General features: G+C 36.0%; 2 protein-coding genes across 2 annotated transcripts; one reads left to right on the top strand and one right to left on the bottom strand.

The window, feature by feature from the left end:
* Positions 1-6,665: 6,665 nt before the first annotated feature.
* LOC139130896 (G2/M phase-specific E3 ubiquitin-protein ligase-like) lies at positions 6,666-9,130 on the top strand. Its single transcript, XM_070696703.1, has 3 exons — positions 6,666-7,144; positions 7,517-7,737; positions 8,378-9,130. The coding sequence occupies exons 1-3, from the start codon at positions 7,035-7,037 to the stop codon at positions 8,623-8,625; spliced, it is 579 nt and encodes a 192-aa protein (XP_070552804.1). The 5' UTR covers positions 6,666-7,034; the 3' UTR covers positions 8,626-9,130.
* A 5,493-nt stretch (positions 9,131-14,623) lies between these two features.
* LOC139130894 (uncharacterized) lies at positions 14,624-25,541 on the bottom strand. The gene is made up of 13 exons (XM_070696702.1): positions 25,254-25,541; positions 24,578-24,619; positions 24,259-24,349; positions 23,790-23,877; positions 23,525-23,610; positions 23,191-23,284; positions 22,630-22,658; positions 21,648-21,698; positions 21,168-21,265; positions 20,705-20,844; positions 20,133-20,245; positions 16,070-16,221; positions 14,624-15,077 (listed from the first exon to the last, which is right to left on the bottom strand). The coding sequence occupies exons 2-13, from the start codon at positions 24,612-24,614 to the stop codon at positions 14,872-14,874; spliced, it is 1,185 nt and encodes a 394-aa protein (XP_070552803.1). The 5' UTR covers positions 24,615-24,619; positions 25,254-25,541; the 3' UTR covers positions 14,624-14,871.
* Positions 25,542-26,750: the final 1,209 nt, after the last annotated feature.

Below are 26,750 nucleotides of genomic sequence, written 5' to 3'. Positions count from 1 at the left end.
ATACTTAGAAACCACCCCCACCCCCACCACACCCCGCAGTTATTGTTTTCAATAAACAGAGCCAGCACAGCAAGAAAAATCAACAACTTTTAGAAAAGGAGGCCCAATTTGTTTCAAATCTACATGGAATTAAATAATGCACAATGCAGAGGTAAATTATAATTCACAGATCTAGTGAAGGGGGCCTGAGCTGTTTGGTGAACAGCTGCAGAAACTCTGCATTGACTGTTAATGTTGACAATCATACTAAGAATCATCTTTTTAATCACAAAATATATTGTTAGCTTCATAATGTCACGTTACCAGATACTTCCCACTTCCCAATCTGCCACACAGTAAGTGAGGCTACCCACAATCCTCCGTGATCCATACATGGAGATCACTCACTGAACTGAAGCAAATTTCTTGTGTACACAGAACAGCTCATTCCATATTTCAAAATTCTGGGACCATAGTTTTGATAATTATAATTCTCTAATTTCTCTTTGTGAATAATGAGAAGATAAACCCCTTGTCCGCAAAGGAGATAGCAATTTTGTTATTTTGTCAACATAGATTTTTGACAGCCATATGCAAAATTTTGTGTTGGCAAAAGAAAGGGTATTGATTTTTTTTAATGTTTGTAACAAAGGAAATTAACATGTCTGACAGGTGGCATGATGAGACCATCTTAGTTGCTCATAACATTACCTTGACAAGTGTACAATTTTTAGCACCTTCAAACATTGACTTCCTATCAAATTTACTCTTGAATTTTAAATATAATCAATAATTTTGGAACACAGTTTTAACCAATAATCCTTAAAGTAAATTCTAAGTTTCAAATTGTTCAGAAACTGATAAAATTGAAGAAGCCTTTAGCAAATGGTGTATGAGCACACAAATCAAGGGGATTTGTGGGTAGTCTCACTTACTGTGTGCCATTAGCCAGTAAAAAGCCGTATTGAGCCAAAACCCATATGTAGTTTCACCCACTTGGCTAAATGGTATCTCAGCTTTAGCCTGTAAAAATCATGTGTACAGTATATGTCTTTAAGGACCGTCAAATCTTCAAGCCTTTGTTAAAATGCACCATCATATGGGACATGTTTTGCTTCACTTAGTTTTAACCAACTTGATCTGATAGTGAAATATGCACTTGACAGGAAAAGGGTTAATTTTGAGGTACCTTGTGATACCTCAGGGCTCGAAATAATACCTGTCTGCCTGTCCTGGACAAGTGAAATTTGGCCTAGGACAAGTAGTTTTGAAAAGTACTTGTCCAAGTGGACAGGCAGGTTTTTCAGCCTGCAACCAGTATTTCAACCTATTGACTTCAGCAAATATTCATAAGTTTAAATTTATCTACCTTTTAAAATTTTGAAAATCATTATTTGGATATTTACCTGTCAGAAAAAAGTAAAAGAAAGTTCGATAATATCTAATCACTGTTTACAGGAGGCAGCCATGTTGATAAGGTCATGTCTCAAATCTCTTAGATTGGGAGATTCTCAGAGCTATCTTGACACCGAGGGCACTGTTACTCCAGTTTGCATACGATACAGTCATGAGTTTGTTGAATTGAATTGAAATTAGTATAATTTCTTAGAATAAATTGTGCCACCTTGGAAAGGCACTTTTCTCACTGGGACAGGCACTTTTTAATTTGACTTGTCCAGTGGACAAGTGGTTGAAAAAAAGTATTTCGAGCCCTGTACCTACATATTTTGTTACATTTTATGCAAATCAGTAAATGCTCATACAGTCATAATACAAAAATCTCAACAGAATCTGATCAGAATTAAATCTCTTGATATTTCAATATCCCAAAAACATACATGATGAATTATAAGTTATTACTGATGTTGACTTACAGCTTGGAGTACCACCATTGAGTAATGAGGAGATATCAAAGAAGAACAGAAACTACTGGAAGACTTTCTGCTGGGGAGTATCTTTCTTTCTTATTTCATCATAGTCTATACATTGTCAATTCTTTGTGCCCATTCATTTTAAAAGATGTTTGGCTTATTATGCATCAATTCATGTGTGTACTTCAACACACCAAATTTCCAAGGCTATGATGTAGTTTTTTTGTAATGCTATAAGTTGCCAGTGACTTCTGTATTACAACGCTCTACTGCCTTTTGTCCCTGAAATTTAAAACAATCATTTGAAAAACTTTTGATGATTGTTACAAAACTGTTGCCTTTGACCTTCTGAGAAAAAAACTTTCAAAATATATGGGCCATGAATTTGTTAAATTTCAGTCATTTTGCTTTGATAGTTTAATTGTTTTTATGTATATGTAACTCCCAGCTGTTTTCCCTTTTTTCCAGGGACCAAGTACAACCATCCCAGTGAAGGAGAAGAAATGAAGAGATGCAGAAAATTCCCAAAGATGCTATTCAGAAGAACATTAATAAAGTTCAACCAGGTATTTTACATATTTGCCAACTTTATCCCTTAGGAAATGTTTGGTATGTTCATTTATTGAAACCTGAGATTCTTTATAAGTTTGAGAATAATGTTCATCAATGATGAGAGTATACAGGAGCTAAATGTATATTGCAGTTTTTGCAAGCTTGAAAGAACCAATGTAAATGGTACATGCAGTTCTCTTTGAGGCTTATTGTACTTTTACTCAAAAGTGTTGGTGAAAAAACTTGAGAACTGCTACACATTTCATTTTTGTGTTTGGTGTGTAGATGCATGCTGAACTCTTACAAGTGGGTAATGTCTGTCCCCTTTTGTTGGAAAATTTGGAAGATTTGGTTCTGATTTAAGGCGCCCATGATAAATTATACATAAGGTTATAGTCTGGATCAAATATCTAATTAAAGAGTCTCTAGTTGCTTGCTCTTTTCTAGCTCTAAATGTTTAATATACTGAAAGCTTACACAAATCTTTCACACTTCATTCCTATAAGTTCAGTTATGTAATCTAGGGGCAAACCATTGTTGATCGTCTTTCAGTAGTGGCACACCTTTCTGCAGATTTGAAGCCGAGTTTTGTCATTTTACCGTGGCTAGACAGATAGTACGTGGGTTCAATCAACTGTGATGTTACATCATAGACAGCAATCATAGTGCAAATTGCCACTATCAGTACACCATGTATATCAGTATCTCAAGATCTTGTCATAGAGGGGCATTTAGCCAATGGTTACTTTAAAGGGGGATTTTGGTTAATATAGGGGGTTCACACAATCAAGCACTTCAGAGAAAAGACTGGAGATGTCAGTGTGTTTACAGAACACATGTAGACGCCATATATTTCAACATCCTATTAACAAATATTTAACTTATTATTGATTTTGACATTCAGCTTGGAGCACTGCCATTGAGTAATGAAGAACAGAAACTACAAGAAGACTTTCTGCTGGGAAGTGTCTTTCTATTTTAATTCATCATATTCTATACAATGCATTTCTGCCCATTCATTTAAAAAGATACTGGGCTCATTATGCATCAATTCATGTTTTGTGTACTTCAACACACCAAATTTCCTAGGCTATAATGTAGTTGTTTTGTAATGCTGTAAGTTGCCAGTGACTTCTGTATTACAACACTCTACTGCCTTTTGTCCCCAAAATTTAAAATGTCAATTTGAAAAATGTTTGGCAATTAAAACCAAATTAACTGACCTGACTTTCCAAAAATAACCATTCGAAAAACCTTTGGTAATTGTTACAAAACTCTCCTGCATTTGACCTTGTAAAATTAACAATTTAAAACAATTTGAAATGAAATGTTTTTGTTAATTTTATTCATTTTTCCTTTGACAGTTTCATAGCTATGATGTATATATAACTCTCTTCTGTTTTCCTTTTTTTTCAGGAACCAAGTACAACCATCCGAGTGGAGGAGAAGATATGAAGAGATGCAGATTATTCCTGAAGTTACTGTTTAGAAGGTACATATTTGTCAACTTTTTCTCCTGTTTTCTCGTACAAGGGGGTAATGTCCCCTCTTTTAGAAAATGTTGGGAGATTTGGTTCTGATTGAGGGACGTATAATTAATTATGCAAATTAAAGTTATTCAAATGAAGGATTGTCAGTGTATCTGGTCATAGTCTGGATGAAATATCAAAGATTCTCCACTTTCATTCCCTTGTCCATCAGGAAAATTTAATATATTGAAAGGTTAGACAAATCATTCACACTTCACTAGTTCTGTTTTGTAATCTGGAGGCAAACTCTAGTTGATAGGCTTCCAGTATTTGCACATCTTTCTGCAGACTGGAAGCTATTTTTGTCATTTTACAGTGGCTTGGCAGGTAGTGGGTTCCATGAACTATATGTGATGTTACATCATATTCAGCAATCATAGTGCAGATTGCCACTATCAATACACTGTGCAGGTACCAGTATCAAGATCTTGTCGTAGGGGTTTAATACCGGTAGCCTGTTTGTGTTTGTTTGAAGGGGAATTTGTTTAAGGTCAATGAGAGGTAGTGCATATTACTCTTGAATTTTAAATTAGTCATGTGACCTGGCTACCATTTTCAATTAAAATACTGTATTTCATCTAATTTGCATAAAATTTGACCGATCCAAAATCTTTTCGCAAACTTTATAGGCAATACTACCAAGATGCTACATACCAATAAGGGGATTCACACAATCATGCACAATTGGAAAAAAAACACTTTAGATGTCAACATATCATGACCTATACAAGTACAGTGTTCTCCCCCGTAATTTTTTACAAGAGGGCTTAGTGTGGAATGCAGCACCACAATGCAACTGCGCAAGCGGTCATGGGGGGAGGTCAAGAGGGGGGTGTTTCCCCCCTCCTGCCTTTGAAGCTTTTGAAAAGTAGAGATTAAAATGGTGTTATTTGGTGTCACTTGGAGAGTATTTTTTTCAGATTTTTCTGTGTATAAAAAACTCAAATGAAAAGAAATCAGAGACAGCATTCAGATACACAATTCCACTTTCAGTTTATTTCATGCTCATATCACACTACTCAGTAACTCTGATTCATTTAACAAGCAGTCGCCTGTTTTTGAGACTTCCCCATTGCATTACTGCAGTTTCAAAGTCAAAATTGTCAACATGTGGTCCATCAATTGAGATTCTCAGACAATGATTTAATGTACTGTTTTTCATTTGACTCCAGAGCCGAGTTTTGACACGTTTCATTGTTGAAAAGGCTTGTTCACAGTCAGCTGTGCTGACTGGAACAATCATCATGACACTAGCTAATTTGAGCAAATTAGTGTACAGATCCATCATTGTAGGGTTAGATAGTAAGTTCTGAATTAGATCATTCCAGGACAAAGTTTTGTGGGTTTTCAAGTACTGTCTCAGTCCTATCCACTCATCGCGTACATCACAGGTCACAACACCATGATCCATCAGGCACTACAATGATGATACTCCATAGTCATCAGGTACAGGGTCTGGTAAACTGGCTGGCTCAAATATACCAAATGCCCTCTGGAGAGGTGTCATAGAAAACCTATCGTCCAAGTTTGAAATTAGGTTTTCAACAAATGGTTGAAAATGAATATAAGAAAATCACAGTAAATTATTTGAAAAAAGCCATAATTACAAGCAGTTTTGTTTTTGAATGTACATTTTCTTGTAGTATGTGTAGTCCAAGGCCACAGCTCATTCTCATTAGGGGCCCAAGCCCTCACGGGCGAGGCCCCTATTTTTATTGCTGGAATTCTACTAACTATGGTCTTCTTCTTCTGCTGTTTTTTTGTCCTCCTTAACCCTTTGAATCCGGCTTGGACAGAAATGTCCGATGATGTTATAGAGTACCAGGGTTCAGGGTGCAAAGGGTTAATCTTGGAAACTGCTTAATGAAATCTTCTCAAACTTGGTAAAATGTTTAATGTCAACGAGGTAGTGCATATTACTCTCGAATTTTAAATTAGTCATGTGACCTGGCTACCATTTTCAATTAAAATATTGTATCCCATCTAATTTGCATAAAATTTGACTGATCGAAAATCTTTTCGCCAACTATATAGGCCATACTATCTAGATGCTACATACCAAATTTCAAGGTTTTTGACCATGCCTTTTTTTGAGAAGATTTTTAAAGTATTATTTTTCTGATTTTTCTATGACCTTTGACCTGCCTTATACCTATGCTGCTAAGCTCTCAAGATGTCATATTCTGGTCTAGTTAAGAGTCCGAGAGGGCTTCTTTGTTAACCACGACTGGTAAGGGACCAATTAGCACACAACAATTTTAAGAATGAACTCGACCTTTGACCCTGACATGTTCCTGCATTGCATTATTTTTGCAATATATTCTAATTCTGGCCATCAAACTAGACCTAGAGATCAGGGGTTTTTTTTACACATAAACAAGTATCGGAGAAAAGATGTTAGAACAAAAAGTCACGTGACCAGCACATAATACGGTATACCTCATTAATTATGCAAATATCTAATTTTGGGCTAGCAAATAGAGTTAGGGGTCTGATTTTTGGTACACAGGTATAACTATGAGAGCAAAGATTTATGACAAAATGTACACAACCTTGATGATCTTTGACCTCTTGACCTTTTGACCTCCTGTTTTATGTAAAGGGTTGATTAGGCATGGGGAGACGTACCCGTAGACCACAAAAGACAAGTTAGAAGCAGTACGTGTGTCTTTTTTTGTCTTTAAATCAATTGTTGCATAATATACCGGTACGGGATTTCTAAACTTGAAGGGCAACGTAGTAACATTCCCAGCAAATGCTTTTGGTATATTTTGCTAGCTAGCTACCTCCTACATTCCAACATGTAAATGTGTGCCAAGATAGTACTTTTTGGTTGTTAAAACGTCTGTTATCTTTTTGTATGCATGATGATAAATGATTGTAGTTGAAAACTTGTAAGCCATAAAACCTAACATCCGAGTATGCTGGTGGAGATATGTCAAAGTAAAACATCTAGAAATGTTACAAAAGTTCTTTTGGTAGTGCATTGTGTATACATGAGCAGCCGTCTACATCCTATGTGATTTTGTTGTTGCAGATACTGAATGCTACTACAGAGGAGCAATTAAGTATTGCTGTTGACAAGGCAGATGCATTGGCAACTATGACAGGGGCGGGACATATTACCATACCGACATTGCAATCAAAAGATGAGTTCGTTGGCGATATAATTAAATTTCTTGTCATCACAAGTAATCTTGGTGCTTATCAACGGTAAGTGTTTATTCCAAGGCAATTAAGTGCTTGTGTCACATTTCGCACAAATTCACAAAGTTTCTTATAATTAATTTCTCTACATCAAAGCCCCCCCTGTCCTTGCCACTTGTACCCATACCAAGTAGGGCTGCAACAACATTCAGCTGATAGAAACTGCATACCACAGGACTGATGTGCCTGAATTTCAGGAGTTTCAAGTCTGTTACAAAATTAAAATTATATAGAAACCTTTATAACTGTCTTTATTTGTATAGAGTAGTACATGAAGTGACAACTTACCTGCTTGGGTCGCTTCTTTTCACCTAGTACATTTCAAAAAAAATCGTATAATGGAACAAATCACAATTTTAAACCTTTCTTTACTGTCAGATTAAAAGCTGGACTTTCAACCCTGAATGTCATGGAAACTGTCATATCTCATCCAACATTATTTCGTGAAGTATTTGTGCATACTGAGAAAGACTTGACTGTGCAGACGATGACAGCATTATTTGATGCTTCACAGTCAGTAAGTCCAGAAGGATCAAACAAACGATCAGAAGAGTCTCAAGTACTTTCATTTTGGGAAGACTATTTGGTGGAAATTCAAGGTAGAGTGATTTAGCATTTTTAAATCCTGTTATTGTTTCCATGCTATAACATATTGCAGCTTTTAAGTTGTGTATGTAATAACTGCAGAATGTGCCTACAAGTATTAGTAGCCATGCTGTCTGTCAGTGACGCAAAGCAGGTACACGGAGCTGATTATTTGAATTTTGTATGTGGTTCCACCGGTAATACTGTTCATATCATTTGCCTTTTTGCAGATGTAATGCATATTCATAATATGGGTATTATGTCTATAAACAGTGGCTCAAATTTGAAATGTGGTACAGATTATGATACACAGTGCAACAGATAAGCTGTAGTAGTCTGCAAAATATCGGTATCATGTCAAAAAATTGCAACTTTGCATGTTTGATGACTTGTTGGTAATTAGGATTAGGCGTCCAAAAATACTAGAGTTTCTAATGTCAATTCTAAGTCACTATCTTCATACGAATGAGAGGAAATGTGATCAACACTTTCACTTCCATCTGTGTTACTGGTGTTTTCCTCCCTTTTATTTGCATGTGCAGTATGATATAGAAAATACGACAAATGGATACTGTAAACATGGCAACGCATTGGCATATTTCTCTAAGTGTCTTCCTTAAATAACCTCCATTTTCTTTTTTCTCAAATTTACAGATGCCGAGACAGAGGTAACTTTAAGGGACATTCTGATCTTTGCTACTGGATTGGACAATATACCCCCACTTGGATTTAGTCCATCCCCCACTTTGGAGTTTGTACGGGATGAAGGATGTGGCAGAATTCTACCAAGTGCAAATACATGTGGAAATGTATTGAGAATACCTGTTGTTAAATCATATGAATTGTTCAAAGAAAACATGGGATATGGTATATTCAACAGTCCTGGCTTTGGTCAGGTTTAAAGTTAATTACACTTCTAAATTTAGGGCGCAACAATATGTCTCTAAGAGGAAAAAAACTACCGTGGCCGAAAACGACACAGACCCTCTTCAGTTTGTAATTGCGTCGTTCTGTTTGAGCTGCGTCGTTCTGTTTTGACCTGCGCTCTTCAATTTGTAATTGCGTCGTTCTGTTTGAGCTGCGTCGTTCTGTTTTGACCTGCGCTCTTCAATTTGTAATTGCGTCGTTCTGTTTGAGCTGCGTCGTTCTGTTTTGACCTGCGCTCTTCAGTTTGTAATTGCGTCGTTCTGTTTGAGCTGCGTCGTTCTGTTTTGACCTGCGCTCTTCAATTTGTAATTGCGTCGTTCTGTTTGAGCTGCGTCGTTCTGTTTTGACCTGCGCTCTTCAGTTTGTAATTGCGTCGTTCTGTTTGAGCTGCGTCGTTCTGTTTTGACCTGCGCTCTTCAATTTGTAATTGCGTCGTTCTGTTTGAGCTGCGTCGTTCTGTTTTGACCTGCGCTCTTCAGTTTGTAATTGCGTCATTCTGTTTGAGCTGCGCTCTTCAGTTTGTAATTGCGTCGTTCTGTTTGAACTGCATCGTTCTGTTTGATCGTCGCTCTTCGGTTTGTTTTGTTGTAATAAAGGGAAAGCAACTCCTCACATCGTTCATATGTGAATTCTTTGCGTTTTGTGTATGATTCTATGTGTGTGTATATCATGTTTAGCTGTTTTATGTAAAGGGTTGATTAGGCATGGCGAGACGTACCCGTAATTTACGTGTCTTGCTGTTAACCCACATTTGAGCAGAGAGACTAGGGTTACACTGCGATCCTTTGAAGCTACGTTTCGAAAACAGAGTTTTCTTCATCAGTCACTTAAAATTCATTTTTGATTGGTGAGACATGTTGAATGATTGATTGATTTTATGTGTTAATATGATGTTCCACTAAAGTTTGTTGTTCAATTACGGAAGCTATGTCTACGGTTTGGTCTTGTTGTGTTTGTGTATGCTCATGTGAATCGGAGTGCAATCTATTGTAGCTTTTGTGAAGTCTGGCATTTATAAGTGTATCGCATACTTCTGTTCCTTCTGTATGCGATTATTGGTTGCTCAAAGGTTTGCAGCATGAGAAAAATATTTGGGACAAGATTTCACTGACGTTCTTGATCCAAGGCTTAAATAGTATAAAATCATGGATTTTTGTATAAAATACAGCAAAAAACGGGCTAAGTGTCAAAGACACAAGGAAAAAAAGCTGGAGCATCAAAAAAGGACCTCGAAATTAAGAAAGTGAAATAGAAAAACATGAAAAGACATTGATGAAGTTCAGAGAGCTTTAGATGATATTTACAAAGTCAAAACACAAGGTATTATTCAACGTGCTAGAGTAAGATGACATTCGTAAACTTCAAGCATCTACAGATTTAAATGAAATTTTATAATTCGCAGAAAGAATTTTATCGAAATTTATACCAGACTACACATTGTTTTCCTGAAGAAAAACCAGAAGATTTCACTGGCGATTTGCATATTCCACTGTCAGAATTACAGAACAAATATTTGTGAGGGTTATTTGAGTCTCGAAGAGTGCTACCAAGCTTCGAAAAACATGTCCTGTAATAAAAGCCCGGGGAATGGCGTTTCTGGCCCTTGCATGGTAATTTAACTGTACTGAGTGTCAACTATATGTACACGTCCATATGGAGAGTTGTCAGTGTCAGTTTCCCAAAGACAAGCAACCATTACTTTGATTGATAAAAAAAGAAAAAAGATCGTCTGTAACTGAAAAATTGGGGACCTATTTATCTTTTAAACAGTTATTATAAAAATTGTTGCCAAGGCCCTTTTAATTCGAATTTCAAAGTTTTATCGGAAATGATTCACCCAAATCAAGCTGGTTAATATGTGAAAGGTCGCTACATCGGTGACGCTGTTTGCAAGATTTTAGACTCAATACACTTTACAAAAGAAAACGATATTCCTGGTATTCTATTTTGTATTGATTTTGCCAAGGCATTTGACTCTATCGAGTGGCCTTTCCTTTACTTTGCTTTAAAGAAATTTAATTTTGGTGAATCTTTTATTCTATGGGTCAAAGTTTTATACTGCGATATTTCTAGTCATTAATAATGGTGTCACCTCTGGTTAATTTCAAGTTAGCAGCGGTTCAAGACAAGGTGATACTCTTTCACCTTACTTGTTTTTAGTTTAGAAATTTTGTCCATCGCCATTCGTCACAACAAAACAATTAAGGGCATTCAAATCGAACAAAATGAGTTAAAATCGCACCTACCAGAGTGACCAGCTCATCTGAAACATTAATTGACCATATCTACACTAATATTATACAGTATCCAATTCATGCCGGTACTTTAATTACAGATATTTCTGACCATTTTCCAGTTTTTATTGTCATAGAAAATATGACAACAAATCTCTCAAAACAGTATAAAGTCTCATATAGAAATTACAAATTCTACAATTCTACTCGCTTCTGTGAAGATCTAACTCATGCTCCGTGGGATCGAGTTTATAACTGTAAGGATGCAAATGAAGCATATAATAATTTTCAGAGTGTTTTCGATGAGTTGTGCAATAGACATGCTCCCATTAATGTACAAATTCGCAGTACAAAGAAAAACCGGAAACCATGGGTCACTAATGCAATTAAAAAATCAATTAATACAAAACACAAATTGTATAGTAAAGTGCTCAAATCAAACTTTGATGTCATTGTTGTTGATAGATATAAGAAATTTAGAAATGTGTTGTCTACTGTTCTCAGGAAAGCTAAACAAATGTATTACAACAGCATTTTTATGGAAAACAAGGGTAATACCAATGTAATTTGGAAAACTATCAAGCAAGTCCTCGGAAGTCATGAGGAAAAGGCTAAAAATACCTTGCCAGACAGCCTACGAGTACTGACAAATGGAGTGCAAAATACATTGTCAGCAAAACCTGACATAGTAAATGCATTCAATAATTATTTCGTCAACATTGGACCTGACCTTGCCAACAACATCGATTCTCCTCATAAAAACTTTAATAGTTACCTCACTGAACCAGAAACACATTCCTTTTTTATGTCCTCCACTACACAATCTGAAGTTCATAACATCATCTGCACCCTGAATCCAAAAAAGGCATGTGGCCATGACAAAATGCCAGCCAGACTTATAATTGATGGGGCAGCTATAATATCAAACCCTTGGCATATATATTCAATCTTTCATTTCAGACTGGAATTTTCCCCCAATCTCTAAAAATAGCCAAAGTCACACCAATCTTTAAAAAAGGCACAAAAGATGATCCAGGAAATTATAGACCTATATCAGTATTGCCCCTGTTAAGTAAGATTCTAGAAAAAAAATTGTCAATGCACGCTTAATTCAGTACATAGAAAAAAACAATATTTATATGAGCATCAATATGGATTTCGTCATAAATACAGCACAAAACTTTCAATTGTAAATCTAATCAATTATCTTATCAAACAACTTGATAATGGCAAAGTAACACTCGGTATTTTCCTTGACTTCTCTAAAGCTTTTGATACAATCAATCATGAAATTCTTCTTTCTAAACTTTCTCACTATGGTATTCGAGGTCTTCCTTTACTTTGGTTCAGAAATTACTTACACAATAGATCCCAACTAGTCTCTGTCAATAATAATGCCTCATCATTCCTTAATGTTACATGTGGAGTACCACAAGGATCTGTCCTTGGACCTACCCTATTCTTACTATTTATCAATGACATTGCCCGTTCCTCCACATACTTCAATTTTAGATTGTTTGCTGACGATACCAATCTATTTCATACTTTCCTGCTAACCAGTTAATATAAATTTAAATACTGTCGACATTCACCTCAATACTGTAGTGGACTGGTGCAGGGCTAACAAACTTACTGTAAACTACCTCAAAACAAATTACATTGTCTTCAGAAATCATAACAAACATATTTTCTTGAATGGTACTCTACACATCAATGATACAGTTATCAATGAGGTTGAAGTGACATCATTTGTAGGTATTCACATGGACAGACATCTTAAATGGTCAAAGCACATTAAAATGATTAATTCTACTATCAGAAAAAAGGTTGGCATCCTTTTCAAATTGAGACAGTTTTTACCACGCAATATCCTTATTCTTCTATACAAAACTTTCATCCTACCACACATCACTTATGGTCTTGAAGTTTGGGGTTCAACATATTCCTCACATCTCAATAGTATCTTTCTTTCGCAAAAAATGGCAGTCAGAGCTATAACTTTCAGTGACTTCACAGCAAACTCAGCTACTCTTTTCAAACAACTTAATATTCTCGATATATACAAATTACATAAATTACATATCAGTACATTCATGTATGATCTTATAAATAATAACTTGCCACACAGTCTACAACATACTGTCAGTTGCCTTCTCATTGCTACAGTACTCGTCATAAAATTAATGGTAACCTTTATGTCCCAAGTGTCAACACTTCCTTGGGTAAATTCTCGATATCATATACAGGCTGCATCTATTGGAATACATTACCTAAACAAATTAAAACAAAAACCACTAGAAGTTCGTTCAGACACTCCCTTTCAAGTCTCCTCATACACGGTTAGTGTTTTACATGACGAAGAGTTATATTCAACTTTACAAATATGTATATCATAGATATATAAATATATATATTTCACTATACATTTTGTTTTTTGTTTTTTTTTGTTTTTGTTTGTTTGGTTTTTTTATTTTTTATTTTACATATTTTCTACTTATTCGTAATGTATTTTTTGTAGTTGTTCTTATTTACTTAGTTAGTTACTTAGCACTTTCAAGTCTACTTTTACACGATTGTTTTTTGGGTTTTTTTTTTAAGTGATGAAGAGTTATATTCAACTTTACTATATGTATATCATATTTAAATATATATATATTTTATATACGTTTTTTTTTTCTCTCTTATCGTTTTCTTTTTTACGCATTTCTACTTACTCGTAATGTATTTATTTAGTTATATATTTATTTATGTAGTTGTTCTTTTATTCACTTAGTTACTTTGTTACAATTAGGTTACTTTGCAATCCCACTACTTTCATGTACACTACCCTCGATATACTTCAGTTTTCTTTTTTCTTCTTCGTTTCCTTGCTTTAACATCAAATGGCTTTGGGAACGGACTAGACTAGCATTTGCTATTTTCCGTTTCCATTTACCCTTTATCACAGCACAACTCAGATGTACATTCATCATTGAATTGTAATATTATTATGATTAAGGGTAATAAAGATTATTATTATTATTATTATTATTATTATATGCAGATGACACCACTCGAATGTTATCAGATGTGAAATCTGCCGAAGAGTTTCTCAGAATAGTTTACTCATTCGGCAACATCCTCGGCCAGAAGATCAATAAGGAAAAGAGTAACGCACTATGGTTAGGTAGTAAGAGAGATTGTATATACACACATTAATCGACTCAATGTACTGCATCATTTAACAAAGGTAGGAACGATGTGTGAAGTTGCCCTCACTTTCCTTCTTATAAAATTGCTCAAAAATGCTCAGGATGTAAACTGTCTGCTCTACCACGTGTGGCAAGTGATGATGACGACCACGAGGTAGCCTCGTCCAAGGGTAACAGTGGAGGCATAACCTCTCTCCCTGCTATTTAAATTAGAGTAAAAACATGTTGTTACTGTGCACATTATCTTAGGGAAACAGTGCTTGTCTAAATGTGTAGACAAAAAGAAAATTTTTCCGTTCTATTTATTTATATAACGGAGGTCAAACAAAAGCACAAAGTTGAGAGAAATATTTCCTACAAAAATAGCACAACTGAAAAGTATAGGACCCGCTGGCATATTCTGGTAATGTACTTTGAATCATAATTTGAGATTCGAAATTATATATATATATATATATATATATATATATATATATTTATATATATATATATCAGTCTAGTAAACACAATAGAACACAATTAACACAATTAACACAATTTTCATCAAACAAAATGCAATCAATTGGTCTTGAAGAGAGCTTTCTTTTGATATAAAATTTATCATTATTGTAGCTGTCTATCAATTTCATGTAAATCCCTAGTAAAAGGTCTTGTTATGTAGTTCAATGTGTCAGCAGTCAAAATAATGATCAGTGGCAGCATCTGTTTGTATTTCACAATAAAGATGTATTCATCATCAACAAATGCTTGTACAGTGTTTTCTCTCCATAAAAAATGTTGAAATCATAGTTAAAAGTTAAAGATTGTGCTCCAAGTGTTCCAAAATTGTCTTGTATAACTGTTCGGCTTCTGAAGGGTTCCTGGCTGGCAAGAGTCGATTTTCTGTCATGAGGTCATGAAAATATACATCCACTTCATAGTCGCCCACATAATTTGGCAGACAAGTGTGCTCTTCCAAATCATCAATATTGAATGGTATAGCTTGGAGGCAATCAACACCACCTTTAGGCAGAAACAAGTTTACAACATGTTATGAAGACAATACATAAGCAACCAGTTTTGATGGCTGATTGTAAAGGATATCAGTGTATGTGTACAACAGTACTTGATGCACTGTTGTTACATTTTGATCGTTTGCAAACTGAACAAAGTTTAACAAATACGGCATGCTTGATCTGCAAATGTCACTAGCATTTCTGTTTATACCATTAGCTTTGACAAGGCCACAGTATTTGTCAGTAGAGAACTAGAATAATCAGTTATCAGTTGGAAAAAAGGCACACAGAAAAACATATTTGCATCAACTTTTTAGCTCCGCTGTCAGCGACGTGGAGCTTATCAAATACGTTGATTTTCCGTCGTACGTCAACAATTGTCTTCTCCTCTGAAACCGCAAGTCCGATTGCTAGGAAATTTTATATTAGTTCACTTGGGGTGACCTTACGTTTGTTCAAATCGTGGTGAAATTTGCATATTTCCATTTGTTGGGCATTTTTTGCTGTTTTTGGTAATAACATCTCTGAAACCGATTGTCCGATTGCTTTCAAATTTGATATGCAATTTATTTAGGGTGACTTAATTAGATTTGTTCAAATCGTGGTGAAATTTGCACCTTTGTGTTTTTAAGGCAATTTTTGTCATTTTTGGTTGAAAGTTTTACAAATCTTCAAAACTACCAGTCACATAGCTTTGATATTTGGTACATAGGTCTCTAGGGATGATATTTTTCAGATTTGTTAAAATTTTGCAGAAAAATGCAAATTTGCATTTTTAAGGCAATTTTTGCCCTTTTGGGTCAAAAAATGTGTTTCTCAAAAAGTACGGGTCTGATAGCTTTGCCTGTGGCAATGACCCCAGTGACCTGAGCGCGTTTGATATACGCCACAATTACCGCTGCGATATCACAGCTAGCCGTTAGTCGGCTTGTTATGTAAAAGATATAAATATTTGAACATGAAATTAAATGGACAGATTAGTGTGTTGCATAATATTACCTGACAATTCTGGGCAATGGTATAAGACGTTTGGTATCCCACATGGCACTTCTAATTGAGCCTGTTTCCGTATACAGTGGTCATTCCATGAAGAAATGATCATATCTAGTTCACCTTGGATTACTTCCAGATAACAGAAACGGACCAGACACCTATAAGAGAGCAGATACGTGAAGCAACCATTGTGTTCACATAAAGATACACAAATACCACCAATGGTATGGTTTTCAACAAGTTTTGCCTAGATGTGAGACAGTCCCGCAATAGGTTCATCCTTATTCAGCTGTCATAAATACTTTCAACAACAAAAAAATGTAAACATAGGGCCAAAGCCCCTGAAGCAACTATAGACATGGATACAAAATTAAGTATTTCCTGGCTGTATGAAATTATCTCACTTAGGTCATCCTAGGGACTTGTAAACCAAATAATAAAGCTGTCTGACCAGCAGTTTTGAAAGAACAAGCAACTCAACAGTTGACAGAGCTCTGCTGTGTTATGTAGAGAATAACCTTTTGTGACACATGTACTGATGACGAAGGTGGATATCTTTGATTAACATTGTAAGTGAGTTCTGTTGAATAAGTTGAGACTGTCCATACTCAGAGAAAGCACACTGAAGAGACAAATGTTTGAAACTTATGAAGTTCAAGGTCATCAAAAGCATTATAAGGAATCATGTAACTTTCATTGCACTGTTTACACAGATTGCATAATTGCTATAAATAGCACACGAGGAATCTTACAGCCCAGCTTTACCATAAAAACCCTATCACTTTGACCACTCTTTTAACCCTATCACTTTGACCACTCTTTTAATTGACCACTCTATTTTTTTTCCTCAAAAAGTAATTTTATTTTATCCTTACCCATTCAACCATAAATGGAAATTAGAACTTTCTCTATCTCTATTGACTATTTTGAGCAATTTCTTTTAGATAACATACAGGGCACAATAAATGACGGTTCAGAATATGTCAAAGTTGGGATTCAGGAAAGTTGCCTTGAAATGTTTTAATCCAGTCTGAACGCTAGGGGTGCAATTTGCATATGCAAATGCCATTTCCTTTCGAACGGCACTCAGCAACTCAGTCTACACTGTGACCGTTGGCTGGCTAACACAGATTTTCAGTCGCTCCCAAATCCTCATTTTTTCGCCGATAATTATCATTGGAGACCAACTTCATCTCTTCAATTGGATTTTCTGAGAAGGTAAGTGACTTTTCGGGGCTCTGTTTGAAAAATTAAAGTGAATTTTGCGATTTCAGCGATTTTTCATAGTATGATGTTATATGTCGAGCGCGGACTTGTGTTGCTGTACCAACTACGGTAGCATGAAATTAAGGCCCAAAATCAAGCATAGTTCGTGGAATTATACTATAAATTAGCTTTTTACCGCAGAATTTTGTCTGTTCATGCCAGGAATTTGATGTTGGGCGGCAAAGTTCGCCGCTGTGTTTTGCCGCTAAAATCCAATATGGCGCCAAATCAACATTAGTGACAAAGTATTAGTGTACTGTACGTTTACACGTACACTGTGTACTCGCATACGCTCATAGTGAAATAAATCCCCAAAATGTGCATATTTTTAGGTCAAATGTTACTTTTTGGGGGGAAACTATCATCAAGTGACACTTTTAGGTTGTAATACGTAAAATTCGTGTCACAGTTGTTTTTAATTATTTTCCTCTTTTTTTTCAGGGTCATCACAGTCCGAGGATGGCTTCGAAGCTTCCAGCTGGGGCTTCCCATAGAAAAACTTGTGCATGTGACCTCATGGTTGTTCACTTTTAAATTTTTTGACGTAATTTTCGTGTCTGATTTGTCTCAGTTTGTTGCAGTCAAGTCTCTGAGGCTTAAGTATTGATCAAACTTCAGATTTATTTAGAATAAAGCTGTTGTCTTTGCAGTATATTGAATTCAGAACTTATTAATTTTCTTTTTAATTTAACCAACACAAAACCAACCGACACGTTCCAATATTTATTGAGAAATTCGTGTCACCCAAGCGGCACTTTCAAAGGCTTCATTAAAGGTGAACTTCTCCGATATGCTTGCACATGCAACAACGACATGGACTTCATTGAAAAGGTCAACTTTCTCACACGCAAACTTCAACAACAAGATTATAGAAAAAAAGATATATCTCATATAAAGAAAGATGTTAATCTCACCAACCATCGACGATACCTTACCGATAAAGATAAGAGGAATATGACATAAGAACAAAACTGGTTTACACAACGACTTTCAGTCCATTCATCAAAACCAGGCAAATCAAACAATGTCTAACAAAAAATTGGAAAATAATAGAAGCCGATCAAACACTGGTCAAAGTTTTCCAGAAAAACCTATCATAGCATACAAAAGGAATAAAAACTTAAGAGACATCCTCGTTCAGGCACAAATCAAGCACGAGGATAAAATAAACACGAACGGTCTGACCAACAAACCACTCAAAGTTCAGACCACAACATATCCATACTAGCATCTCTAGTTGATGAACAATCGCTACTATCAAATTAACATGTGGGATAAATAGCTCCAACACATAACCGGTTCTTTCCCGGGGACGCAGATCACATGACCAGGGTCAAAGCACTATCGATTCACCGGTGTCTCGCCATGTTTCTCCATATCATTGAACCACATTGATCGAATCAATATACCGCATCACTATCAAAGGTAGAAGACGATGTGTAAAGTTGCTCTCATTTTCCTATATATAGAAACAGACTTCAAGATACACAAAACAATTTATAAACTCTAAAATTCTGAGAAAAAAATATACTAAAGAACTGTAGTTGTAGTTAACATAAAATTATTCTCGTTTGTAGAGGCCATCTAAATCTGTGGTGAATGTATAATGCCCACTGTAACAAGTACTAGAAAACGGCATTCATAGGTGAAATTTTAAGACGAAGTTTCGCCAAGGGTCTATTGAAAAGTGTACCATTTCCAGTAAAATAGCTCTGTGAAGTTAAAAATTGGTATACGCAATCAATTAATACTGAAAAAGACACTGCTGAAATTTGATCGGTGTTCAAGACCCGGAAGACCATTTACTAACCCCGTTTCTCCTTCATAGACAGACCCAAATCGTGTTATGCAACAGAAACTACTCAGTATACACATCGACAATCGTTTGAAGGTAGGTTTATTTTTACATGACAAACTGTTTATATCAGAAACAAATTCCTAAAAAACACATATTACCTATAACATTCACTCAGGTCCGCGGTATAGCGTGAATGTAGGCATGTTTAGGCGACCCATGCTTGTGTGACCCCTGCGTACTACTGCGACCTTTGTTTTGAAATGAAAACGAGGCTATTTTTCTGAGGGCGCTGTTCAAATTACACCCCCAGCATTCAGACTGAATCCTCCAAGATGGTAAGCATTTCACTATGAACTGTCAAAAAAAGTTGAACTTTCTGATAATTCTACACTAAAATTATTTTGGCTTTGATGATTTCCTAATTAATTAAATTATTTAAAATCATATTAATTATTTTTTTCTGGGTGAATTGATAGGGTTTACACAGTACAAGAATTACATACAATGTAAATCAAATTTTGACCAAAAATGACAAAAAAATTCCTTAAAAATACACATTTGCATATTTCATCACAATTTGAACAAATCTAATTTGGGTTACCCCTAGGGACCTGTATACCAAATAACAAAGCTGTCTGACCAGCGGTTATGAAGAAGAAGATTTTTTACCAAAAACACCTTTTTTTTTTTGCATTAATTTGCCTATTTTCAACAATATCAAAAAATTAAAAAAAATAGTTTCTCAAATCATATTTTTCATCTACACAACAAATATCAAATCAGTAAGTACAGCGGTTCTCAAGATATTTGAGTGGACGGACGCCTCACAAACGGACATACATACATACATACATACATACATACAGACTGACGCCAGACGCCGGACGGATACCCATCCCAATAGCTTCTATAGACTATAGTCTATAGTAGCTAAAAACTAAAGGTTACAGTATAACGCGTAAACAGTTATTTCAGGAATGTTTATTAAGAGAGGAATAATCTCACTTGTGTATGTTACTTCTGTTCACAAAAATGCCTTCAGCTACCATGTTTGAAAAGTGTTGCCGCCACCACTCTGTCCAGGCCCTCAGAAGATATGACCAGAATGCTTCAATTCTCTGTGTGACATACAATAATATAAGATCATTCACAAAATACTGGATTTTCGTCCGCGTACATGGCGCAGCGGAGGTAGTGTCCAGCAATATACTGAAAAGTGCACTACTCAATGAAGTGATAAAGGATACATTGCTTGGCTCACGACTACCATGGTGGAGCGGTGTGATCCAGTTACTCTGCAAGTCTCAAATCCGTTATCACTCTTGTATCTTATGAAGTGGCCCATTCTTAATTGCAAAATTGTACAACACTTGACAATCAATTATTTTGTTTAGTGAAAAATGGCAATGAGCATTATTGTCTTGTACAGCAGTGTATATTCCTCAAGCAAGATGAATGTCTTTACGCTGAGCACAACTATTTCAACCAATTGACAATCTTGATAACAAAATTATGGTAATGCTGATCTGAAATGGATATGCTGCATCACAAATGCAGCATAACAATTATCCATTTACCTGATTGGCAGTGGACTTTCCAAAGATATAGGAATCTTCGCCTGAATAAGGATCATTCCCAAGTTGGCGTAAATATATTTGCATTGCAGCAACGGTGACATTTTCTGTGCCAGGATCTGAACGCATCTGCAGTGGACAACCTAGTAATATTATCAGAGGAGACTATAATAAACCTGAAATGTGGAATGGATATTTTATTACATAGCTCTAAGTGACTTGAGAAACAAACCTAAAGAGATATTGTAAGCATACAAATAATTAAATAATAATCACTGTAAAAATAATTACCGCTTCTAAAATGTAACCTGCAAATATTGCTGTAAAATGCAGCTACAAAGCAAATGTGTAAATAATTAATGGGCTATATATGAGTTAGCATTTTTTTCTGCTATGTTGAATATCATACAACTTCATACTTGCATCGAAAGTTACATTACATTGCAAGTCTAAAATACCTACTTACCATTTACTTGTTTAATGCATGACAGGTAATAGTGGGCAATAACAGCTGGGTTGTTATTAGTACTTGAAGCTTTCATCCACAGAATTTTCCTTGAGTAGCTGAAGTAAATGTATTATACACGTAGTAAAAATTGTGATCACACTGGTAGCCTGTGAACTTACATTGGTGAGTTTACAGCAAACTTTGTGCATGTTAAGATGAATATGTCTAGTCAGCATGCATTTTAGATGGTAATCTTTTAATTGTCATATTGCCATAACAAAGACATAATCTTTTTTCATCTACATTGTGAATAACTCATGTAAAACAGATTATGTTCATGTAAATTTTTGTCCGATTTTGTTTCATAGAATTTACAACTTGAAATATCTCACAATCGTTGCAGTTTTCATACACACAATTTCACAGGATTTCTAATTTGGGATACAATATCCAACCTACATTGAGTGTTTAAAGGTGTTTGATAAGTGTAATACATACCCATCAATACAGCCACTGATACAAATGCCATATGGTTTTAATTTATCATATCTGCAACGCAAGAACAAGTATGAGATGTGGGTAACTCTGTGCAATTGAATTTATCTTGTGTATTTCAGATATATAAGTAGTAATCCATGAAGTGTAGTGGAACAAAACCTACCAGTAGGTAGATTTGGACTAAATAATGATAATACGAATACCATTTCATAGCCTCTCACAAACTACATTTTCTTTAAAATTGTACTGATAAGTACAGACGTCTGATACTCCATGCCTATGCTGTAACTGCCGTTCATTTTTGAAGACTTGTAAAAAAGGCTTGTGATTCATTTTTGACTGACATGGAGATAATGCTATTAATGTTGATTTGTAACATTTGAGGAACTGCTCTTAACAACTCATATACAGTATATGTCAAACAACCATTACTGGCCTGCGACTTGCTCTCAAATAGGGAGTTTACGACTAAAACAAATATTTGTGGATCTCTTAGGTCAGATATACAGGTACAAAAAGTTTGCGTTGCACCATGGACAGGTAGCTGACAATATGAATATGGCTGACCTAATTCGAACAGAAAGTATATCAAAAATTAACATGAAGGCCAATGGTATTACAAAGTGTCCAGAAACGTGATGATGCAAAATGCGTACCCCCTAAAAAATTATGTGCATAAAATGAAATGAAAAGAAATTGAAGTTACAGGTAAATGATGTGTATTTTTGAAAATTACATGTCGTTGACATATTACTTTACTTATTTTACATATACGGACGTATCTGACCATGGATAACTTTGACTGAGCCAAGAATGCAAATTTTGATGACTTTTCACTGTTTTGATGTCAACCATTATTTCTTGATGTCAGTACTCACTCAAGCATGTGGATACACACAATAGCAAAGTAATCAAGTCAGACTGTACATAATGAATGAAACCAACCCACACACCCCCCGGAACACAAACAAAGTTTACCTACCCATCCAGATGCCACACCAGATTTGGGCCCTGAAAAAAATGTACCAGATATTTTGTTAGAATGTGTATAGAGTGTAAGAATGCTGTTACATGTGAGTTGAAGGATGTAGAAATCAAAGTTTGCATAGCAATGGTATGTGTAAAATAACATCAAATGTTTCCCTTTCTTTATACACATTTACTGTACATTTCATAAGCGTCATTGAAAATACGAGCATTAAAGGGGGCGGATATTGACACTGAGTAATATGGCCGCAGTGCTCAATATTCACGATTCAAATCATGCAAACAAACTGATAGAGATTCAGAAAACCAAGCTTTGACGCTTTCAAGTTTCTCTGTCTAAGACAACTCTTAAACTTATATTGAAGCATAGGTACTCTTATAACCTGCCAATTCAAGTACAATTGAAGTGGAAACCTAAAGTTAATTCCCTGTGTAAATCAGGAACATTTGGAAAATGAATAATGTGACTAACACTATAATGCGTTCTTTTGTCAGGTTTTAGTGTACAAGTAATCTTTTGCCTTACACTGAAAAATGAAATTGACGACAAACTTACAAAACTCCTGTATAGTCCACGTTTGAAACGTTTTCTCTGCCTTGCTTCAACTCCTGTTGGATCAAGCAACCTCAATCTTGCAGCTACTGAATCTCTGAATTATGAAAAGTTGTAAATATTTACATGCAACAAATTCCTCAATATTACTTTTATAATGACTCCCATAGGTCCTATACATACAAAGGCATACATCCTACATACAAATATCTCCCCTATGCGGCTGAATGGTTGATAATCTTGCAGCAATAATCAAAAATGGTACATTTAATTGAAAGTTTATGCGGACTTATAAGAACATTAATGTTCTCTTATTGATCTAGACTACTATTCGTACCTGGATACATTTAACTTGAATTTCTTTTTAAGGCGATACCACATGGCTCTGTATCCACATTTGGATCCTGAACCACTTAATTCACACTAGAAGAAAGAAATTGTTTTTTCGTGATAGACTTATGTTTTTTTTATTTCAGCATGGCCTAAGTGAGAACTTCAAAGTCAACTTAATATGCTATTGTCGTATTGATGAATCAATGCGATGACAAAGTCATAGACATACTTCAATTGCTTTACTACAGTACATGAATTAAAATACTTACCAATATGGCATTGTTTATATCGTCATCATTTGACCATGTTGTTCTGGCCAACTTTAGTTTCTTGACACGGTATCTTAGTTGCCTGGGACTAAATGAAAGTATTATGGTTGAGTTTTATGATTTTGTGCAGAAGCATTATGTTCCATATATTTTACAACCATACAGCATAAATAGGTGTAAAAAATTATGTTAAAAGGCTCAAAGGATGACTTTAATTTGCACTGCAGCTATGATCTGTGGTGTGATATTGTAGTTGTACATTAAACATGCTATCTTTTACACAAACAGTGTAATGTGGATATTCAGAACTGGATGGGCAATCAAAAATTACAAATCTTAACATTTGTAGATTAACTATTGAGTTAAATGGTGTGTCACCCCAATGTAGTGGAGAATAACAAATAGCGAAGTCTTCATTTTAGATTTGGAAATGTTACATTTAATATATAAATCTGCCACGCATGCTCACCTCAGATGGATGCCATGAAATTTCTCCAGGAAAATTCTGGTATAATATTGTGAATATCCAGCTTGCCAGAAGGCTTGGATTGCTTCACTCTCTATGTAAGATGTGAGAAAATGTACAGTTTGATTTACATAAATAGGAAATTCTACTTGGAAGAAACAATTCTGTGAACAAGTAACAAAATCAGGTTGTGTATTGCTTGGTAAATGACAGAGACACTTTGCATTCAATAATTGATTGGGTCGTAATTTAAACATTTCTACTTAAATTTTGAACTGAAAAACAAACATCAATACATACATGCATACACAGTGACACTGACCGTTATTAAAGTTTTGAAGAAACACAGGTTCACTCATGGTATCTGCAATGATAAAAAATACACGCACATGAGTTAAAATAAATTTTTGACTTAAAAAGGCACAGTTTACAATTGTGTTCTGACAAGTACAGAAGGGTGGTCCTATAGGCCTCTACACTTATCTATTCATGGCCAGTAACTAACAGACACGTTGCCTTTGAAAGGCCTGTGTTGGTGCTATCATAAAATTTACCCACCAGGTTACAATTTCAATGGGAAACAAAACGCTATCCGTCACACCTCCATAATCGGATATCCCCTCCTGGGCCTACATACGGTAGTAGGACAAAGGCGATCCTAGGGATCGCCAAAAGTCCTGTAAGTTTTAAAGGATACATGTTGCAAGATAGCGAATTTGTCACATTTGGTAGAAATAGTGGAACATTTTTGCTGTTGGTTAATACAGCATGCAGGTATTAAGAAGGGAGAGCCTTCTATATTCATGATTACAGGTACACGGTAGAACCATTGGACGTCGGTCCATGGTACGGAGGACGTCAGACTCAATACACATTGACTTTAATAATGATAACATGTGGCGCCAGTGTCCGTGCATTTTGTCAAGCAGTTGTTTTTGAAAACATAATAGATTTCACCATGACTAAGGCATAGGTAATACTAATTAAGTAATACTCACCTTAGAGCCTGCACGTTAATATTCTCCGTGTGACCTCTCAACGTTTGTTGTACAATGTTTACTCCAGTACTTCCGGGTTATGCTCAAAAGGACGTTACAAAATGACGAGCGTAGGTGGAAACAGAACGACGCAATTACAAACTGAAGAGCGCAGGTGAAACAGAACGACGCAGGTTAAACAGAACGACGCAATTACGAAATGAAGAGCGCAGGTGAAACAGAAAGACGCAATTACAAACTGAAGAGCGCAGCTCAAAACAGAACGACGCAATTACAAACTGTTGAGCGCAGGTGAAACAGAACGACGCAATACAAATTGAAGAGCGCAGCTCAAAACAGAACGACGCAATTACAAACTGAAGAGCGCAGCTCAAAACAGAACGACGCAATTACAAACTGAAGAGCGCAGGTGAAACAGAACGACGCAATTACAAACTGAAGAGCGCAGGTGAAACAGAACGACGCAATTACAAACTGAAGTGGGTTTGTGTCGTTTTCGACCACGGTAGAAATGGGCATTTCACCCCCAATGCACAGCGTCGATTTCTCGAGGTTGCAGTGCGGACACAATCGAGTGCATTTAATCCGTCACGTGAAGGCCCAGACCCACGCATGCTGATTAACACTCCAGGGCCAGCGAAGACTCCAGCAAGACACCTCGGTTCCGGTCTTGAAGTGAACACCCTCAACGGAGCAGAAACGGCAAGACCCCAAGACAACAATATGGCGACGCCCTGCAGGAACAACCTGTTTGCTCAAGCTTCCAGTACCGGCCAGCCTACGCAGCCGAATATGCAACAGCAACTTGACTCCGAAGATATCCGCCGGCTATTGATGTCTACAGATCCACAACAGACACAAAGCGCAGCAAGCATGCCTCTCCATTCGCTCTTGTCATCCACGAACAATTTGAACTCTGTGAACTTTCAGAACTTTTCTGGTAACAGTACGCCATACCCACGGGCAGATCTTAACCAGTTGGTTTATATATTCATCCTAAGAAAGGTGAGAAATATCTTGATGTAGTTGATTTTATACCAGCAGCTCTCAATTTTAAAGAACAACAAATACTAGGGACAGGTTCAGATGGAACCAAACTCATTATCGAGTCTGAGAGCAAGAAAGTAAAGTTGGAAAATGTATCGCCAACTCAATGGATGGGGGCTAGTATCAAAATTTTGTGTGAATTGTTGCAAAATGGGGCTTTAAATTCGACCACACAGATGTACTACTTTTTTACATTGACAAAATTTCCCAACTGGCAGAGCGTTTTACTTGGAGTAGCATCCTCCATTATGACAGAAATTATCGGCAACTCCAAGCCATACATGATTTCCCATGGAGTAGCGATATCAACCACATATCCACAGTTTACCTACGTGAAAAACCAATGGCTACACAGGGGAAAACATCCACCTCTCAACCACGTACATCTCGTATCACAGCCCCTATTGATACCGCTTCTGGTAAACCGATATGCCTCAGTTTTAATAGAGG

The sequence above is a fragment of the Ptychodera flava genome, chromosome 4 (genome assembly GCF_041260155.1).
Source record: "Ptychodera flava strain L36383 chromosome 4, AS_Pfla_20210202, whole genome shotgun sequence".
Lineage (NCBI taxonomy): Eukaryota > Metazoa > Hemichordata > Enteropneusta > Ptychoderidae > Ptychodera > Ptychodera flava.
The sequence above is the reverse complement of the archived record's forward strand: the minus strand, read 5'-3'. Positions and strand labels throughout refer to the sequence as shown.

Bases quoted from the DNA above. Each gene is read 5' to 3' on its own strand.
- LOC139130896 (XM_070696703.1), top strand. From the start codon at position 7,035: ATGACAGGGGCGGGACATATTACCATACCGACATTGCAATCAAAAGAT. The intron at 7,145-7,516 runs GTAAGTGTTTAT...CTTTACTGTCAG, and splicing joins AATCTTGGTGCTTATCAACG to ATTAAAAGCTGGACTTTCAA. The intron at 7,738-8,377 runs GTAGAGTGATTT...TCAAATTTACAG, and splicing joins CTATTTGGTGGAAATTCAAG to ATGCCGAGACAGAGGTAACT.
- LOC139130894 (XM_070696702.1), bottom strand. From the start codon at position 24,614: ATGAGTGAACCTGTGTTTCTTCAAAACTTTAATAACG. The intron at 20,845-21,167 runs GTAAGTAGGTAT...TAATATTACTAG, and splicing joins ATGCATTAAACAAGTAAATG to GTTGTCCACTGCAGATGCGT. The intron at 20,246-20,704 runs GTAAATGGATAA...TATGTCACACAG, and splicing joins GAAAGTCCACTGCCAATCAG to AGAATTGAAGCATTCTGGTC.